General features: G+C 43.6%; 1 protein-coding gene and 1 long non-coding RNA gene across 3 annotated transcripts in view; one reads left to right on the top strand and one right to left on the bottom strand.

Annotated features, from left to right (window-relative positions):
• The window catches only part of LOC119628005 (uncharacterized), a 38,648-nt gene extending 30,302 nt beyond the window's left edge, over positions 1–8,346 (bottom strand). For both annotated transcript variants that reach the window (XR_005244269.2, XR_012091448.1), the window contains exon 1: positions 8,224–8,346. This is a non-coding gene — a long non-coding RNA (uncharacterized lncRNA). The remainder of the gene's footprint in view (positions 1–8,223) is intronic.
• A 176-nt stretch (positions 8,347–8,522) lies between these two features.
• GJD2 (gap junction protein delta 2) lies at positions 8,523–11,723 on the top strand. The gene is made up of 2 exons (XM_008017126.3): positions 8,523–9,084; positions 10,120–11,723. The coding sequence occupies exons 1-2, from the start codon at positions 9,014–9,016 to the stop codon at positions 11,012–11,014; spliced, it is 966 nt and encodes a 321-aa protein (XP_008015317.1). The 5' UTR covers positions 8,523–9,013; the 3' UTR covers positions 11,015–11,723.
• Positions 11,724–20,946: the final 9,223 nt, after the last annotated feature.

The following is a 20,946-nucleotide window of genomic DNA, read 5'->3' as shown; positions in this document are numbered from 1 at the left end:
ATTCAAGCGATTCTCCTGCCTCAGCCTCCTGAGTAGATGGGATTACAGGTGTGTGCCTCCATGCCCGGGTAATTTTTGTATTTTTAGTAGAGACAGAGTTTCGCCATGTTGGCCAGGCTGGTTTCAAACTCTTGATCTTAGGTGATCCTCCCACCTCAACCTCCCAAAGTGCTGAGATTACAGGCGTGAGCCACCGGGCCTGATCTTTTGTCTTATTTTTAAAAATTACCACCACCATCCCAGCCTTTGGCAACCACCACCTTGATCAGTAAGTAGCCATCAACATTGAGGCAAGATCCTCTACCAGCAGAAAGTTATGCCTGGCAGAACGCTTGGATGATCATTAGCATTTTTAGCAATAAAGAATTTTGAATTAAGAAATATCCATTGGTTTTTAGACATAATGTTATTGCACACTTAATAGACTACAGTATAGTGTAAACATAATGTTGTTGTTTTTGTTTGTTTTGTTGTTTTTGAGACAGGGTTACTCTGTTGTCCAGGATGGAGTGCAGTGATATGATCATGGCACACTGCAGCCTCAAACTCTGGGTCTCAAGTGATGCTCCCGCCTCAGCCTCCTGAGTAGCTGGGAATACAGACACGTGCCACCATGCCCAGGTAATTTTTAAATTTTTTGTAGAGACAGGGTCTCCCAGTGTTGCCCAAACTGGTCTCAAATTCCTGGGCTCAAGCAATTCTCCTGTCTTGGCCCTCTAAAGCACGGGGATTACCGGAGTGAGCCGCTGTGCCAAGCCTAAACATACTGTTTATATGCACTGGAAAACCAAACATTTATGTGACTCACTTTATTGCATTATTTACTTTATTGCAGTGCTCTGGACACACACGATCTCTGAGGTGTGCTTGAACTTGAGTATAACCAATCAGCAGTGTTAGTATTGTCACTAGTTTTCTTGCATGCACTCTTGCCAACCTCCTCCAATGTATTCTAACTGTAATGCAAATAGATTGAACTTAAAGAAACCAATATCATGACACTTCCCTCTTACATGCCTTCAAATGCTGCACATTACTCTTAGGGAAAATGCCAACATCTCGATCCTAGCCTATACGGCCCTGCCTGTCTCTTCAGCCTTGTCTCAGACTTCTTTCTCCTTCCCTGTGAACCAGCCAGAGACACCTTGCAGGTCCCTGAATGTGCGACTCTTTCCTACCACAGGGCCTGTTTACTGCTGCTCCTCCTGCTCAGAAAGCTCTTCTTCCACCTCTTTCATCTGGCTTCCTTTGCCTTTAGATCTCAGCTGAAGATTCCCTTTCAGTCCCTAACCCTTCCCCAGAAAGTAGGTCAACCCCTCCCTGCCCCAGTCCACACTCAGGGCTGCACATCTCAGAGCTATCTACAGTAGTTACTTACCACAGCTTTAAAATTACACTTTAGTATTTTAGATTACTTGGTTAATTAATGTTTGATTAAATCGTCTATGCCTCTCTTGCTAGATTTGAAACTCTATGAGGTCAGGGACCATGTTGTTTTGTTTACTGCTACATCTCCCTGGAACCTAGCAAGCAAAGAATAAATCTTCATTCAACAAATGAATGAATGAGAGGGCTAAGAATCTATATGTGAAAAGATTAAATATTAATGGGCTGGAAGAATTTGGTTGTAGCGATGCATGTGTACACACAGTAGATATCCATGCACATCTATCCGTTTTTAAAATATGTACTCCAGAAAGGTAGAGGCATAAGAGAGAATGTGACTAGTTGATAGAGAAAGAATACCATGCTATTAACTCATCCATCCATTTTTTATTCATATTTGTTCATTCAAGTGTCACAAGAAGGAAAATTTGTTTTTATTTGAACAGCTGGCACTATAATTTTCCTTAGGAAGGGAATTGCCTTCGTTGCAACAATAACACAAAAGGCTGTGGAAAGTATTTGGGTTAAGAAGTGAGTCCCCTTCCCCCACACCATTCACTATACCACCAAGCAATGAGAGATTAATACCAGTCTAGACATGCAGCTTTCTGATCATCTGACCTGTTGTAGAGACAAAGTATAGCAAAATCAGAGAAAAAAGTGACTAGCTCAGCTCTTAGTGGATTCCTCCTGTATATCAGTTGTCACAACTTGGTCATTATTATGAACTATACAACAGACATTTTAAAATGGAGGCCACTAACAAGTATATGGCTCAGGAAATTCTATGCTTTTGCTTGAAACATCTATTCTATAGGACCCCAGACAGCAGTACTGAAATTGTATTGTAAGCAATAACACATTTGATTTATATTCTTACCTTCATGGAAGACCATCCCACTTCTGCATAAAATAGAAAAATGTAATTATTGACATCATGACAGAAACAGTGATGCTGGAGCACAAAATCCATGGACCGTTCTTCTTGTGCTCTGAATAAAAGATGTAATCTGATGCAATCATTTCATTAATACACACATGGCCCTGTAATGGGAATACAGAGGACCAGATGGCCAGGAGTAGACTGAGATGAAATGAGATGGGTGTTTGCAGTTTAGCAACTAACTACTTAGCCTTATGGATTATATTAAGTACATACAGAGCTACATGAACACATTTTCAGAATGAAATTCTCACTTTGTGTCCAGAAGCACCATTCCCAGCATGGGGGAAAAGCCCTGCAAGGCTGTTATGCCTGAGTAGTGGGTAGCGTATATTATTGCATTAGTGCTCAGACGTGACTGCATATTGAAATCACCTGGAGAGTTTTAAAAATATATATTAAAGCATAGATCTCACTTCCAGAAATGCTGAGTTAATTGGTCTGGGATACAGCGTAGGCCCTGGGATTTTTCAAAGCTCCCCATGTGATTCTATGGTGTAGTAAAGTTTAAGAATCATTGCAGTTCTGTAATTTCTGTATTTCCACAAGTAGGAGCACTTTGTTGATCAATAAAAGAAGCAAGTGCTTGTGTGGTGTCATTTGGGAGGGCTCACAACACTACACCCTTGCCCCCAAATAGCTATTCTCTCCTTATGCATAGCGTTTGGAAAACGACCTAGGAAATTTCATTTCTTTGGATGAAGGCTTTACAACTTAAATGAGGATAATTCTTCTGAGAAGGATAATACATTAAGTGGTTATCAGTTATTAACACTCTGGTGTGTGCTTGTTTATCGGATTATTTTCCTTTATGGTGGTGGAGTGACATGCAGGGACTGGGTGAAGCACAATGGTGGGAGGCTCTAAGGTCAATAGGATATGAATTCAAGGTGAGTTCCAGGAGAGATTTGACCAAGGCAGTCTATAGTCAAGGTGGAATGATGAGTGTATATCAAAAAAGGACAGTTAGTGTGAGAATCTGAAGGTCAGAAATGACTGAACCAGATCACATGGGCAAGTTGGAGTCCATGCTGGTGACAAACCCTTGGCTGAGCATGAGGTGAGTGATGAGTGGGTGGTAGCTCCTTTCCAGCCTCACCTCAGCTGTAGAAACGAGAGGCTGTCCACACTAGATTTGAATGTTGGTCCCTAAGAGTTGATCAGAAGGCAAGTAGTTGACAAGAACTAGAAAAATACAAAAACCTCTGTGCTAAGAAATGCCTGAGCCCCCAGAGTCCCAGCAAAAACAGAAATTAGCTGAATTTCAGGAAGTCAAGATATCAGGCAACCAGGGGAGTCCACATACAATCACGAGCACAAGAAGGAACCTTGAATGTAAGCTTCAGATCTTAGAGAAGGTTCCTTTGGGATGAATACCAATTCCTCATAATAACCTTGGCACCAGGATGGATCCAACTTTCAGCTCTTGTAGCAGTACACTCTGATATGGAAGAAGAGCAGGAAGGGCACATGTGGGAAAAGAAATATATTCTCCCAGCTTAACAATTCTGTCAAGGGCAAGTGCTACCGATGTGCATTTCCCCTGCAATTTCCTCATCTCTTTCATACAGACTAGAAAGACTCTCAGCAGGAAGCCCTGCTATATCCTTCCTTGCTGGGCCTCTGCTGGGCAGCAACAATGAGAGTGAAGGGAAGGGTGCCTAGACACTAGGCAGGTAGGCTCTTCTGCACTGTAGCTGAATGCTATTCATGGGAATAGCACTGACTTCAAAGAAATCTCTTTGTGTGGGTTTAATGAGCCCCCCTGGGAAGCTCCTGATGTGAATGGGAATCACGACTTGATATAAAAGTGAAAGATTATGTGTCAGCGGGGATGATTTGATTCTTAATGCAGTGTTAATTTATTTGCTGTGATTTCACACATCTGCTTTGGCCACAATACCATATTACATTAATCCCTGAGATATTATTACACATAGGTATATTCTGTATATACAAGGTAGTCAGGGAATGGGAGAATTTGTATATGTAATTGTTTAAAAAGGATATATACTCTTTTATTCAACGAACTAGCAGGCAGAGGATTTTAGATTTCCCTACCATTTGGATACATAATCTCTTGGTTATAAGACATGATTCGGCATTTGGGTCCATGAGATGGCAAAATAATTTTGAAGATAGCAGATTCTGGAGAATCTTAGATCACAAAGCAAGCAACTATATTTAGGGCTACTTAAGACTGGTAGGTTGGACAGCTTTACTTTCTTTGGACACATTACTTCATAAATTTTGTCTGAACAGCAAAAACAAGTGTTTCCCTAAACATTTGAACTGAGGCTTATACATAGGGAAGGACACACGAAAGAAAAAAAGAGAAAAACCATTCTGCAACAAAGAAAAATAGATTCCATCTGCCACTTATGTCCTTTTGAGTCTCCCAAGACAGGTTGAGGTTGCCCCTTAAGAAGACAATTTGATGGTTTCATTAGGAAACAGATGTATATAGGCCACTGGGGGAGATAAAGCTCAGTTAATCCTAGCTGTTTGTGAATGAAATGTAGGAGAGTTCAACACAGAGATCAATTCCAAATCAAATGCAGTCCCTCCCAAGCCACACAAATTTCAGGAGGCTACAGATGCTGGCGCTTCCCAGGGCAGAAGTATCCAGGACTGAGCGCAGCTCGCCAGGGTTGCCTCACTGATGCTGCAGCCCAAGCCTTACCTGCTCAGCAGCACTCCCCTGGTTAGTTCAGCAGGTGTCTAGACTGCAGTAATGAGAGAAGAATGGAAGTGAGGGCAAGGGACTGGTGGTTAGCAAGAAGGCTGTGTACTGAGGGGTCCAGGCTATCCTAAGTGTGTAGGAACTTTCACTTTGCAAAGGGCAACCCTTTCTTCTCTGTGACTTGAATATTACTTGTGATTGTGGAGGAGACCCAGGACACACTTCTCCTCAGGAAAAGTGCAGCTCTGCCAGGCGGAGGGGACTAGAGAGCCAGAATAGCTGACCTTCTCTTTCAACAAATGTTTGAGTTTAAAGACACTATGAAAAGAACCATGATATATGAGCATGCTCTCTGATCTCTAGGAATTTACGGTCCAGTAGAATAGAAGTCAGTAGATTAATGTTCATTCTTACAACATATACAAAGCTCCTACGAGGTTTCATTTACCAAACATATGCAGCTGCAAAGCTAAAAGGTTCACCTGGGAGTCTGTGGTTGAGAAGAGAATGAAATTTTGAGCACATATAAGGATAAGAGCAAATCCAGACACCCCATATAGTAAATGGAATCATTGTTAGTAGCTCTACATTCTCTCCTGTATTATAACATTCAACCACACCCTTTGCTCCATGCCTTTGCAGTTTTCCCCACTAGATGTGGAGAATATTTCCCCACTCTGTTAATGGAAAATACTCTTTGGTAAGACATAGATTTGCAAGGTCAACAACCTAGGTATTTTTTTCCTCTGAATGTTTGGAGCTGAGCATGTTCCCACTTTAATTCCCCTTTTCTTCTTCAAATATCACATTTTTTTCATACTTTTAAATAATTTCGATCTTCTCTAGGATTTTGAATACCACATTGTTCATAGCTTTTCCTTTGCTACCCATATGATTTTAGGGAAGCGATCTAAGCTTTGGGTCAGTTTTAACATCTATGAAACAAGTGGATGATAGATTTCCTTGTCCCTAGGATTCATTCCTGCCCTAATAGTCATGGAACTAAAAGTTCTCAGGTTTTTATTGTTTTTGGAGCCATGGATGAGAACCCATTAATAATACAGCTACCTCAATCTTGTTTCCACAGATTTCAGAGTTGGTATGGGATTGCAGCATCTGTATTTTTAGTGAAGATTCCCAGACAGTCTGTTTTGCAGCAAAGTTTATTCTATAAGCATTCTATGAATTTCAGTGTTTTTCATCCAAAACTATTACTTTAATAAACAGAATGGCTTTTAAACAAGAGGTAATGGAAAGAACTTTCCAGTTTCCTTAAATGGGCATCTTCAATCAGAGAGAAGTTGAGATAATCAGAATCTATCAAGATGAGACAATGCCCTGAGGAAACAGAGATGCCCGGATCCACAGAGAACCATTTCACATCTAATGCACATTTAATGCACATTTGTTTTATCAGAACAAACTATTAATTGAAAATGGAGTTGACTGGACTTGAAGGAGGAAGTACAACGTAGTAAGTGTGAAATTTATGAGTGGTTATTGAAAATAAAAATGGTTATTTCCGAAGTGTGGTGGTGATCCTAAGATTTTTATTTAAAAGTAGCCTACACAGTCCAATAGATGAGTTTTTAAATATAGGTTCTATATATATGTGTCTTTGTGCATTTATACACCTATGTTGTTTACACATGTTTCAGTCATAGCGTGGTGCTTGAAAATTGCATTTTCTGCAGTCTATGTTCTTAGGATCATAATCTTTAACGGTTTGGGAAAGTCAACACATAAAATGACAATTTTCAGTTGTGCAGCCTATTTTAGGACATTTAAAGATGTTAAACAGATTTCCCTTTGGACTTACTCATTCCCTCCTTGTCTAAGATCATTTACTATAAAAGAGTCTGCCAGACAAGGAGGGAATACAGGGACCTAGGGCCAAGCGGAGTAGAAGAGAAACCTGGAAAAACACACCAAGTTTGGGCTAGGGGATCACATTCCATCTGGAAGCTAACTGGACAATAAGATATCCATTGGTCCTCACCCTTGAACCTCCTCTGTGTTCAGAAGGAAACTAAGAAATGCCTGCCCTAGTCCTAATGTTTCATTTACACTTCATCCCTCTCTCCATTGTTAGTGGACACGTTTACTCCTTTGCAGTGAAAGGCTGCTTTCTTGGGGTAAAGATGTCAACCCTAGCAGAGGATTTCAGTGATCTTTCTGGCAGCGAAGCTTATGCCATGTGTTTAAACATCATTTTATGAAGAAGTACGCTGTGAGTGGACTCAGGGACATGCCCTGCACCTTTCTTCCCAGTCCCTGGGCCACCAGCTACCCAACCACCTCGGTTGTTCCAGAAGTGAAGGCTCACCATGGTGTGGCTTATATAATACACATATGTGCTATGATCCCTGTGGATAATTAAGGCTAGGTCCCTTTATATGCCTAGGACAAGTTAGCAACCCTTTCACGGTTGTGTTTTCAAAAGGATGACAACTACTTTCCCATTGTACTTTTGTATATTTACATCAAATACTCCTAACTACAGTGTCTCCTAATACGGACCCCTGGGCTAATTAACAGCTTAGTGTGATTGTTTCAGTTTTTCAGCGACCAATTAAGTAGTTGCTCTAGACAGAACTGACAACACAATGTGAATTTTAAAAACTGCGATCTGCTGGTTGAGGGGAGAAAGCCAAACCCAGTAAGGAAAGTGGGGGCAGGGCAAGGCTGTGAGTGGCTGTTTCTGCTAGCAGAACACTGGGTCTTAAATTCAGATTAAATCACAGCTTACCTGACGGGTATCCCCCGCCCTTCCCACTAGTAAAATAATAACAATAATTTAAAAAGAGCAGAGCATCTGGGTTAGTGCAAGGGGAAGCGAGACCTTTAACCATAGCCAACCCACTCGCTCATTGCGAGGCACCTGTTAGATGCGCTCTTGTACCCTGATCCCCATACAGAGAGACAGCTCCCCACCTGCATTTACCCTTCAGCCTAAATAGATTCCCATCAAGCCTTTCCCACTTCATTGTCGGATCCACAGAGGCACCGAACCGCAGCCACTCTCCAGAAGCACTCTCAGCCCCTCCGTCCCCTAAGGGAGATTTAAAAGTGGTCGCCCCCACTCGCCCTCCCTCAGCCAGCATCTCCATCTAGGGAAGGAATTTCAGTTGTCTCCCGAAGGCCAAAAGCGAAAAGGTGAGGGATGCACCGAGAGAAGGGAAGATACCCACTCACTCCCCTCCCTACTCACCCACGCGTCCGCTCCGGCTCTTCCTCCGCCTGCTTGGGTCTGGCGGTCAGGTGAGGTTACCTGGGCTCCCCGAGAAGCCCCGAGGGGCGCTGCAGTCCTTCTTTTTCGAAATCCCCCCGCTCCCCGCCGGGCCCCCAGGACTCTTGCCCCTCTCCCCCCCGCGCGCGTCCCCGGCCCCTCGGGCTCCGACGCGCAGCGACAGCCGCACGGCGCGCTCTGCTCCCCTCCGCCGACCTGGCGTGACGCAGGCGGAGACTACTTAAGGGCGGATTAGAGGCGGCGGCCGCGGATCCCCGGCCCGGCATTCGGCTCCGCGCGCTCCGCCCCGGCCTCGCAGGCTGCCGCGCCGGAGCGCCAGGTGCCCGCCGAAGTAGCAGGAACAGAGCGGGTGCCCGGACCCTCCCCCGGCCCCCAACCTGCGGCGGAGAGCGGCGCCGAGACCTCTCCTGGGCGGGCGAGCGCTCGAAGACCTGCAGGCTGCCACCCCGCCCCTCGTCCCGGCGTCCGCGGGATCCAGACCCGAAGCCCGGACGGCGCCCGAGGTTCGTGCCCTCTCTCTGGACCGCGCCAACTGCCCCATCGGTCCGGACGCACTTGGATTTCTTTCCCCATTTCTTCTCTTTTAAGTACAATAAAAGGAAAGGGGGATTCGAGGATTTTTTTAAAAAATTGCTTCTTTAATTGGGAGGCAATTCACTCCCATTCTGGAGGTGCGACCCGGGGAGGGGCCAGGAGCGGGAACGTGCCCGGTGCTGCCCAGTCTTTGTCTGCTGCCTCCGGATGCACAGCGATGGGGGAATGGACCATCTTGGAGAGGCTGCTGGAAGCCGCGGTGCAGCAGCACTCCACTATGATCGGGAGGTAAGGGCGACAAGCCGGCAGTCAGCGGGCCCCGTCGGGCGGCCCCGGGAGTCCCTTCTCACACCCGGACTGAATCCCCCGCTCCAACCCCCAGCCCGTCCTCTGCCTCCTCCCCATCGTCCTAAGTCAAGGCTCCGGTGTTCCTGGCGATGAGGGATTACCCGACGCCCCGCGATGCCCCCCTCCTCTAGCTACTCCTGACCGACTGCCCATCCCTTCCCCATCAAGCACCACTGGGGCTTCACTCTTCCCACATCAGAAAAGAAGCTGCTGGCTCAGTCTTGGTCCCTCCACTCTCCAGAGTCAGAGCCAATCTCCATCCGGTTCCCTAAATAGAATCTACAAAGAAGGCAGGATTGCATTTGGACAGAGAAGGGCAAATGGGGAAATGGATTTGCTCTTCAGAGCAGATGCCTCTTTTCTCAACAAATAATTACTAAACTAAACTTATTTGGCCGTGTAAACTTACCGAGCCTACACACCCAATTGCCATTTTTGTGTCTGTATATCTATGTCTCTATCTACATATATATGTAGAGTTCAATATATATAAATATATATTCATAGCCATCTGCTTATATAAAGCATTAAATTTAATATTCATGTTGAGAATAAACTAAATATACCCATGGAGTAGTTATATACACACACCCTGTGTATAGACCTTGAAGCATGCACCGTCTGTAAAGGTATTCTGTGTGCATTTGCCATATCCAGAGTGAAGGTGTGTTTTGTGTTTCTATACATTCTATACAGAGAGATGAAATCTATCTGTTGCGAGTAGACTATGTCCAGTGTATGATGTTGTGTGTACCTGGGATCTCTGTAATATGAAATGTTCCCAGCTTACCAGCACTCAGCAGAAAAGGAAGAGACAAAAAGCTTTCCCAGATTCCCAGTTCAGTACCAACCCGGGATGGACAGCTCCCCAGTCAAACGACTGGTAAACATCAGCAAAGGGAAGGGAGGAGCAGGGGTTTCCTGTCAGTGACGCAGCCCGTGAGAACCTCTCTCCCTCCCTCTTCCTCTGCTCAGGATCCTGTTGACTGTGGTGGTGATCTTCCGGATCCTCATTGTGGCCATTGTGGGGGAGACGGTGTACGATGATGAGCAGACCATGTTTGTGTGCAACACCCTGCAACCCGGCTGTAACCAGGCCTGCTATGACCGCGCCTTCCCCATCTCCCACATACGTTACTGGGTCTTCCAGATCATAATGGTGTGTACCCCCAGTCTTTGCTTCATCACTTACTCTGTGCATCAGTCCGCCAAGCAGCGAGAACGCCGGTACTCTACTGTCTTCCTAGCCCTGGACAGAGACCCCCCTGAGTCCATAGGAGGTCCTGGAGGAACTGGGGGTGGGGGCAGTGGTGGGGGCAAACGAGAAGATAAGAAGTTGCAAAATGCTATTGTCAATGGGGTGCTGCAGAACACAGAGAACACCAGTAAGGAGACAGAGCCAGATTGTTTAGAGGTTAAGGAGCTGACTCCACACCCATCAGGGCTACGCACTGCATCAAAATCCAAGCTCAGAAGGCAGGAAGGCATCTCCCGCTTCTACATTATCCAAGTAGTGTTCCGAAATGCCCTGGAAATTGGGTTCCTGGTAGGCCAATATTTTCTCTATGGATTTAGTGTCCCAGGGCTATATGAGTGTAACCGCTACCCCTGCATCAAGGAGGTGGAATGTTATGTGTCCCGGCCAACTGAGAAGACTGTCTTCCTAGTGTTCATGTTTGCTGTAAGTGGCATCTGTGTTGTGCTCAACCTGGCTGAACTCAACCACCTGGGATGGCGCAAGATCAAGCTGGCTGTGCGAGGGGCTCAGGCCAAGAGAAAGTCAATCTATGAGATTCGTAACAAGGACCTGCCCAGGGTCAGTGTTCCCAATTTTGGCAGGACTCAGTCCAGTGACTCTGCCTATGTGTGAGAGGGAAGTTTTCACGAAGGTCTGGGGGATAGCAAGGAGCCCCAAGGCAGATGACTGCTCAGAGGTGGCTGTATCCACCCTCATTTATGTGACTCTCACCATTAAGATGTAGGATAAGACTGGATAAAAGAAGATTTTGCATCAATGGGAGAGGAGGAAAAGTGGAACCATTTTCACATATCACCTAATTGGTTCCACAGAGACAACTGGGTCAAGTGATGAAATGGATGAATTGGACTTCTTTGGGCCCTTTCTGTTTATGGCCCAAGCCTAATCCTGATAACACTGAACTTGCACAGCTACCAAGTAGGACTTAGCCCTGCTGAGCTCTTTATTCTGGTGAATGATGTGAGTTGAGTACTTCATTGATATAAAATTTGTGACCTATCTCAACACGTCCCTTTATCCTGAGCCATGGGACAAACATCCTTGAGGCACCCTTCATGTATCTCCCCCACCAGCATGCCCCTTTTCCTCAATCCAGAATAGCATGCCAGCTGTTTTTTTCAGAATCTGGCCTTACATTAGACCTAATATTGTTTATTTGCAAACTTAGAGGGAATTACATGGGGTGCTTACAGGAGAATGGCCATGGCAGAGGTTTTCATTACAGCCCCATCTCACTGGCCCTTAGTCATGATGAAAACCTTAGGAATGTCTCAATCTTTCCAATTTTCTAACTCAAACTGCACTGGTGCTGTTTATTAGGGATGGGGGATGGGGGATGGGGGATGGGGGATGGGGGATGGGGGATGGGTGGGAGGGAGGGAACCGCAATATGCAACTACAACACTTTTGTGAGATTGTTGTTGCACTGTTAGGCACACGGTTACGAGCTTCAGGTTATTTCTGCCTTTCAGCTTGTGGGCTTTGGTTAAGATTAAGAAGATTTTTTTTTGGCTAATATCAAGGATGTCTACCTGAACCACAGCATTTGTAACTGGTGTATCTCACTCATTTTCTTACATAGTTTTGTTGTGCAACACAGCTGCACGGTCATTTTGCCATGATTTGAATTTACCTGTGTGCTTACACCAGAGACCTTAATCATCCCATGTCAATCCTGATTTATTATTTTTTCAGTTATTTTTTGAAACACACACACATACACACACACATACAAAATTACTGGCTTAAAAGACCTGGAACTAAACACTATTGGCTAACATGTGTTTACGGTGACTTATTTGAGACATATACCAAAGGTTCAAAAACCTATTGCTTTGGACTGTGAATATGTTTCCTTCTTTTTGCTCTTATTTAAGTGCCATACTGTATCTTTCATATCCACTGTATATTTAGTTCAAATATTGACCAAGAGAAATATCTGGGTAATGTGCTTTTATGAAGCCCTTTGTTCCCTTTGAATTATCATTATCATTTTTGATTTAGATATGGACATGGTGTAACACACAACTAAGGATTTGTTTAAAATAAAATTCTTGCCTTTTTTTGTAAAATAGGAAGAGTCTGCACTTTTTGATTGAGAGTATATTTATTTAAATGCACGATCAAAAATGTTATAACAGCAAAACATTGGGGGTAGGAAGTAAGTGATGGTTGAATATTTGAGGAATGACCAATAAAATTCAATCAGCCACAAATCAATGTTTTATGAATGTTCATAAGGGAGTGGTGAGATATTCAAATAGTATTATTAATAACTCCTTTCCATTTCAGCTCAGAACTTTCCCTGCTTGTCTATTTCTTATAACACAAATGTCAATACTACATCATATTAGCCCATTCCAAGAGTGGAATTTGTTTTTCTTTCCACCACATTTTTTTTCCTGCCATGGATTAATCATTACACTTGGCAGGCATGCTATTCTCTCCATGATCTCTTCAGGGTCTGAGTATGATGCTTAACACAATGCTAACCCGGTAGTCAAGCAGATCTCTCTAGACCAGTGCTGCCAGTAGAACTTTCTGTAATGATGGGGATTTCTTTTCATGAGGCCCAATGTGGCAACAACTAGCCACATGTGACTACTGAGCTCTTAAAACATGGCTAGTGCAAATCAAGAACAGAATTTCTAATGTTGTTTGATTAACTTAAATAGCCATGTATGGTTAGTTGCTGCTCTATTACACAGCACATTTCTTAGTGGGTTCTTCAAAGGAGATTGATCCTTTATTTACATGTCATAAGACATTACTTTTTAGCCACAACATTTTACCCTCATTTTTGGTATTTTCTGCCTACATGTGGTCCCATTATTTCAGCAGGCTAGTGTTCTTTCTCAGTTCTTCACTTGATCTTAGCCAAAAGGCCGAGAAGCGATCTTTCTCAATTCTTTAGTGCTACTCACCTTCTAATTCCAATGAGCACTTGGCTTGAACATTGTGAAGCAACGTAGGGTTTCCTGGACGATTGCTTTTCAAACACGATTGTTGCATCTCAACTATGACAGTACAGATGCCAACTTTAGAATGAAAATATGTTCATTTCAATCTATAGGTTTCTATCTGCAGTATAAATAAGCAGTTGAAGATGATTATCCTTGAGTAAAGAAACAGATCCTCCTCCGTTTTGTGTTTGGTAAGCTAAAAATGTTTTAAGACGTCTCCCAGAGATGGAGGAAGAGTGTTGCTTGAGAGCTCTTAGCATATGCTTGGGTGTGAAAGAAATAGGAATCTGTGTGGAAAACAAGGTCTGTTGTATTTATGCCTTGATGTAGGATTAGAAGAACCGTAGTGTTTCCTGGTAGAAATGCATCCCATATCAGTGGGGTTGATCTATTTCAGTTCTGTGATGTTTCCCAACACCTACAAATGGCAAAATTATTAATTCACTTGTCAGCAATGGAGAAGAAAACACTTTCTTTCAGAGTATAGAGTCTTCCCTCAGAATGACCATTGGTGTCGGTCTTTTGCTTTCTATGTAATAAAGAAAATACACTGACAATTTTACGGTTCACATAGCTACGCGATAGGTGTAACCTTAATTTGTGTTTTGTGAGAGAACATCACTGATACAGCCTCTTAAATTTAAGAGACCTTTGACGAACTAAAGGCCCTCTTGGCCTGTGCACAGCTGTATGTGAGCGCATATGTGTGCATGTGTGCGCGTGTGTGTGTGTACACTGGCTAAGTAGTGGGTGGCAGTGCATCAAATTGGTTTAAAAGTTTGGAGAATAGCCTGGAGAAATTGAAGTTGCTTAACCTGAGGAAAGAAAAGCTGAAAGGGTGGAATTTGTAATTTGTAAGTGCTTAAATATTTAAAGGGTAAAAAATATTTTTATATTTTAAAGGGATAGGGATAGTTGTAAAAAATATGAGGGATAGTGACCTCTGTGGACAGAGAAAAATGATTGGACTTAAAATCTAGGTGGGAGTGGTTTTAAAAGCACTAGAAAGAACATTGTTACTTTTTCACCTCTCTCTCTCTCTTTTTTTAACTGTTTTTCTCTGCGGGGAATACCTGTCCATCTACCTCCTTTCACTGGATGTGTTCCTCTGCACCCATTAAAAATCAGTTTGGCTGTCCCCTCACCAAGGAACCTATTCTAACCCTCCTCCAGTCTGGCTTAGTGCTCTTGCTCTGAGTCCTCACAAAAGTCACTTTGCTGGTAACTTGCTGTGTGGAGATGAAACAATTCTAGATCAGGGCATGGTTCCTTGAGGACAGAAACTATGCTTTACCCATTGTAACCATATACAACATTTATTGTCATCGTCTCAGTGTTTCATCTGAGAATGGTCTTATAAGACTCAGAATGTATGAAAGCTAAACACATCCGGTGAAGACATTAAGGAAAACCTTTTGTAGTACAGTTGAAGAAACCAAAAGATCTAAACTCAAGACAGCAGGTTTTTAAAAAAGTGCTGTAAGCATTCGTCTTGGAGGGTTGGAAAACTTTATTTAGAGGGAACTTAGAAAACATTATTTACATTGGTTTTGTTTTCTTCACATTAAGTGTATTAGTTCGCTAAAGCTGGTGCCATAACAGAATACCACAGATTGCCTGACTTGAACAACAGAAATTTATTTTCTCACTGTTCTAGAGGTTGGAAGTCCAAAATCAAGCTGCTGACAAGTTTCGTTTCTTCTGAGGCCTCTCTCATTGGCTTGCAGATGATCGTCTTCTCACGATGTCTTCACATGGTTGTTCCTTTATGCATCTGTAGCCGTGGTGTCACCTTGTGTGTCCAAATTTTCTCTTCTTATGAGGATACCAGTCAGACTGAATTAGAGCTTCTTAATCACCTCTTTAGAGGCCCTGTCTTCCAAATAAAGGCAGGTACTGGGCATTAGGATTATCAATATGTGAATTTTTGGTGTGTGTGTTGCAGGGGGTTGGCACCACTCAGCCCATAACACAAATTTTCACGTCTTTAGGTACCCTTATGGTTGGGCGGATTACATGATTTCTTGTTCAAAATTGGATACCTTTGAGGATGAAAGGGTCAGGGTAGCCAACTGGATGGAAAGCCAGAACAATGGGTAGAAATTTGGTCTGTCCTGGGCAAACCCAATTTTACGGATACCTTACTTAAGATAATAACCAAATATTGAGCTCCTGCTACAGGGCCTGGAATCCTGGAAACACAGGGATAAAAACACTTAAGTCTCAGTTTTTGAGAAGGGCTATGAAAAAGCAACTTCTCAGAAAAAAAGAGCAACATTTATGTCAATGAGTAGTGGAAAAATAGTACAGTAAAAACACTGATGCCCTTGCCCCACTCCAGACCTCCTATCTTAGAATCTCTGATGCCGTAGGCTGGGCATCAGTATTTTAAATTTTCACACTCATAAGGTTGAGATCAACTGAGTCAGAGCAATAGCACAAGATTAAGAGAATCTCTTATTTGGAGGATAAATTATGGCAGAAGGAAAAGGGAAGTGGGAGGCTCTCACAGCAGAGCTGCGCTTGTTTAAATCATTAGTGATGAGAATATTAGTGATGAGAAGCTGTGGATGGAAGACTAACCACAATTTTCAGGGCTTGAGCAGTGAGAGCAGTGGCCATGGATGCGACTTTCATGGTGGCAAGATGGGCTGGCCATGGGTAGAATCTGGAGTGGACAGAGGAGGAAGCACTAAGACAGAGGTTGAAAAGAGCCAGTTAGCAAACCAGAGTTGTAGGGCAGTGTCATAAAGGTAAGGGAGGTGGAATCTCCAGGAAGAAGATGTGGTATTAGTATTCAATTTTACCATGTCTTTAACCAGATGAAAGAGCAAAATAGAGGCTAGGTAAAGGACTCAATCACATCCACTAGATTTGTGAGTGGTCTGTGAGAAAATGGAGAGAGGGAGCACAGGCTATCCTTTGCCTTAGATACTTCCAGACCTCCTGCAGGTTGGATGGAAACAATAAGGGCAGGCAAAGGGTAAATTATCAATCCCATTGCAGCCAATGCTCTGACAGCCCACCAGGCATGGCGAGCCAGATGTGGGGAGTCAGCTTCGTGACTACCCAATGGTTTATGTTCATTTAGTGGTTACCCCCCAGATGGAGTGTGTGTTGGCTAAGACAGACCTGGCTGAACTGAACCTAAATGAGTAGTTAAGGCTAAAATGTACACAGTGGCTCTTGTCAGCTTTGGGTAACAAGGGCTGTAGGTAAGGACAGTGAATAAATGCAGAGGCCTCTGAGAGGACAGTGGAGCTGAATGTCAACACATGAGTTACTGACGTGACTCAGATCCGCTGTTCACCCCCGCCAGTGTTCTGAGTGTCTGGTAGCTGTGGCCAATGAGGTGGTGAGAAATGGACCAGTTCTTCCTGACTCCAAAGGGGAGGGATGCTTTCTAAAACATGTTTATCTAACTTCATACACAAAGGATCTATCATCTGTAAATATACTTCCACTTCCCCAACTTTCAGCTCCTTTTCTTAAAAGGTCTAAATCTCCAAAAATACCAAGCAATAGAAAGTCCTTCAATCCAATGGTTTCCTGAGCACTGACGGTGTACAAGGCTCTGTAATAGGTATTACAGGAAATATACAGACAGATATGATGCCCTCCCTACTCTTACCAGGCCTGCAGCCAACCTGAGAAGAATAAGGCAACCCTACAAGGCAGAATGGGATCTCTGCCTTAGTCAGTCAATGTTCAAAGGATTCCGAGTTCCAAGAGAGGAAACATCAGATCTGCTGTGTGTACATGTGAGCTGGGGAGGTGGAAGGATAGGAAAGCTTTTTATCAATAAAGCATGGAAAGACTTTTCCATGGAAAAGCATGGAAAGACCAACAAAGTTTTTCTTTACTTTTCGATATATATGTATATATATTTTGTTTGTTTGTTTGCCAAGGGGGTGAAACAATTCTGAGACTCATCACTCAGCCCAGATGCCACTCCATGGATGGCCAGTGCTATCTGTCATTTGTGGGGCCAGTACCTGTGCCATCCCATCACATTGCAGTGGACAGTGGCTGGGTATCCTGGACCTTGCCTTGTGGACAGCCTGGGCTGACCTGGGAGCGGATGTTGTGGGCCAGTTAGTTCTCTGAGCAGATCAGCAGAAGCTGGGTAGACTCCTAGAAGCTGTGACCTGGTTGTGATTTTCTGAATATGAAAAGTCTGGGTGTTGATCAGGGTCTGCAACAGGAGCCACTTCACCTTGAACCTGACTGAGACACGGAGTCCTAGATTAGATTCAGAACAGATAGCTATGGGTAGAGTAGGTTGGAGAAGCTACCCAAAAAAGGTGAGCTGTGCTAAAAGGAGCTGAGTCAATACTCCTGAGCCCATGAGGGAGGCTGGAGAGATGTGAGCTTATTTCATGGAACTGAGAATCTGCAATGTTTGCAAACAATGATGATCCCAGGTTGGTATCAAAAAACTTCACCAAGAAGATGGTGTTGAGGTGGGTCCCCCCAAAGAAGAGAGAAATGGGTAGGAAACAACATAAACATTCACCTCTGGTTGAGAACTGGGGAATCTTGTTTTGTCTGGAGCTCACAGAGAGAAGTCATGGGAGGCGAGTTTGGATAATGGACTGTGCTTCACATCAGGCAAAGGCAGCTGAGCTGAATTGGGTAGACAATGTGAAGACGTGCCTTTCAACAAAGCCTTTTTTTTTTTTCAACAGTATCTTGCTGTGTTGCCCAGGCTGGAGTGCAGTAGCATGACTGTGGCTCACTGCAACCTCAAACTCCTGGGCTCAAGTGATCTCCCACTTCAGCTTCTAGGGTAGCTGGGACTACCAGCATGCACGACCATGGCTGGCTCCAACAAACCCTCTTAATACCATTTATTTGAGCACTGCCATGTCCCCCAGGCTTCAGCCACACTGTCCCTGTCTAACTATGCAGAGGTTCATTGGGCCCGTTTCAGGATCAGCTTTGATTTGGAAAAGACATTACAATCTCAAAAGTTAGGGATTGGAGCATATATGCAGGGTGATGGTTGGGGATTTGGCAGCATGGCCCCATTAACATTAGTGGGAGTTAGTCTGCTAAATCCCAGACACTGAACAGAATCCTCATGTTTATTCACGGTGACCTTTCTGCTGTAAATTGATACAATATTTGAGAATCACTTAGAACCGATTAAGCTTTGTAGCATCTCCCTCTCCTAAAAGGAAAATCTTTCTGAAAACTGCTGCTGTGTGCCCTAAAATGTTTGTATTTATGGGCAACTCTGGCAGCAGGAACATATGGATGCCTAAATATAGAGTTTTGATACCTCTGAGACAGTGGATCTGGGGAGCTTTATTTGCTGTACCTGTCTCCAGGTGGGGACCAAGCTTTTTGCAAATGATCATTTTCTTCAATGAACTTCTTCCTTTTTGTACAATTTTATGTTATCTTTCCTCCATATGTTTATTTTCTGAAAGATAATTTAAAAAAGAAATATCTGAAGCCTTTTTATATGAAATCTAGTCTGAAGATTCTATTCATAATTTCAAAAACAGCCAAGTATGTGCTAAATATTTACCATGTTCCAGATCTCATGCTTTACATGAATTACCTCACTCAACCCCACACATAACCCTGGAAAGAGAGTGTTAATTGCTATTATGTGAATTTTTTTTTCAGATGAGAACAAAATATCTAGATGTGATATCAACTTGACAGGTATATGTTGTGAACTGGTCCATTTCTCACAACCTCATTGGCCACAGTCACCAGACACTTGACAGATTCCAGCCCATGCAGTGTGATGTTGAAGCCAAGTTTAACACTTCATGATACTGCCTTCAGGAAGCTGCTAGATGAGGTCTCAGGAGACCTGGAATACTAGTCTGCTACCTCTCTCTCAGGACAGCCTTCATAGGAACTTTTCCCCTCCCGCTTTGCCCCATCAAAGGTTCTCTTCTTGTGTGTCTTTGCAGGGCATGAGACAGTGAGGTTTTCTGTGGCAGTGCCACGTAATTGTCATCTTTGAACCTAGAGTTGCTGGCACATAGCACGGCTTCACTCAAGTTTATTGACTGAATAAGTAACTAAAAATATATACTCATGGAACCTTGACGTGGATAGGAAAGCTCATCCCATTCACACCTTCATTTTGTAGCTACAACTTAGATCTGGAAAGTAAGCTGGAATAAGGAATTCCAGGTTAGATGGAAGTTGAGGTAGGGTAGAATTAAGATAAAGAGCTTCTCAAATTGTCAGGAAGGTTGACCTGGGATGGACAGAGGTTATTAGCAGTAGCTGGCAAAATCAGAGGCCCCGGCTCCTAGTCCAGATCTCTCCAACCCCCAGGGGTCATGAGAATCATGAGTTACACAGTGCGAGAAGGAGCTTTCGCCTTGAGTAGGTATGTGGCTCATCAGCTCTGAGGTCTTATGTTCCTGGGCTTAGTCTAGGTCAGAGGATTAACTCTGGGTATGTGTTTATCTCTGGAAGCACCTTGGGCAGCTCTCCCTCTGTCGCCACCCCGAGAAACCAAATTCTTTGCTACTTCTTCCAGAACCCTGGCCAGCACAGTGGTCCTAGACAGAGCTCAGGATCCCCAAGACCTTGAAGAGGACTCGTGAATCCCACCCATCCTGACTACAGCTTCTCTATGGGCTCTTCTCTCTCTTCCAGGAGCCTGTGGGTGCCCTGTACTGCAAGCTTATTGGTTAAAGTTTCCCAGTGCTCTTTAGAACTTTCTCTCTTCCCCTGCTTTTTTTCATCGCTATGCTTTGCCTAAAAGGTGTTCAGTGAATGTATTTATTCTTTTAGCACATATCTACTGAATATAGTACTTGTACATGTTTAGCTCTGAGCTAGCACTAATGACACAGATGATATGTAAGAGAAAACCAAAGGAAATAGCTTGAGGGTGGCCCTTCTTTACAGGGAAAAGAGGCAGAGGTGAGGGGCAGCTAAGAGTAGATGAAAAAGAGCATGAGCAATAGAGTTCAAGGGTCTTCTCCCTAAGAAGCAAGTAGACTATATGCATCTGACATTGTAAAGGCAAATCTTATCTTTTATAACAATGTATAAAAATATGATCTCAGGCTAGGCGCGATGGCTCATGCCTGTAATCCCAGCACTTTGAGAGGCCGAGGTGGGTGGATCACGAGGTCAGGAGATCGAGACCATCCTGACTAACATGGTGAAACCCCGCCTTTACTAAAAGACAAAAAAAAAAAAAAAAAAAATTAGCCAGTCATGGTGGTGGGTGCCTGTAATCCCAGCTACTTGGGAGGCTGAGGCAGGAGAATCTCTTGAACCCAGGAGGCAGAGGTTGCAGTGAGCTGAGATGGCACCACTGCACTCCACTCCAGCCTGGGCAACAGAGCAAGACCCCATCTCAAAAAAAAAAAAAAAAAAAAAAAAAAAAGATCTTGATTGATGCCATAGGCCAAGGATAACTTGGTGGACTGGACTTCCAGAATATTCTTTCTCCTTTTCCAGAAAGTAAAGTCAAATTGCAATATCATCTATTTGTTTCTTTAGTTAAGAGAGCAGTAATAGTAACAAGAGGGACAATAATAGCAATCATGATAGTGATAGTAGATATTTGAATAGATCTACTACCTCCTCCTC

The sequence above is a fragment of the Chlorocebus sabaeus genome, chromosome 26 (assembly GCF_047675955.1).
Source record: "Chlorocebus sabaeus isolate Y175 chromosome 26, mChlSab1.0.hap1, whole genome shotgun sequence".
In the NCBI taxonomy this organism is placed as follows: domain Eukaryota; kingdom Metazoa; phylum Chordata; class Mammalia; order Primates; family Cercopithecidae; genus Chlorocebus; species Chlorocebus sabaeus.
Note: the sequence above shows the minus strand (reverse complement) of the source record. Positions and strands in the feature narration are given on the sequence as shown.

Excerpts from the sequence above, each read along its gene's own strand:
- GJD2 (XM_008017126.3), top strand. The coding sequence starts at position 9,014 with ATGGGGGAATGGACCATCTTGGAGAGGCTGCTGGAAGCCGCGGTGCAG. Across the intron at positions 9,085-10,119 it reads CACTCCACTATGATCGGGAG|GATCCTGTTGACTGTGGTGG; the intron begins GTAAGGGCGACA and ends TCCTCTGCTCAG.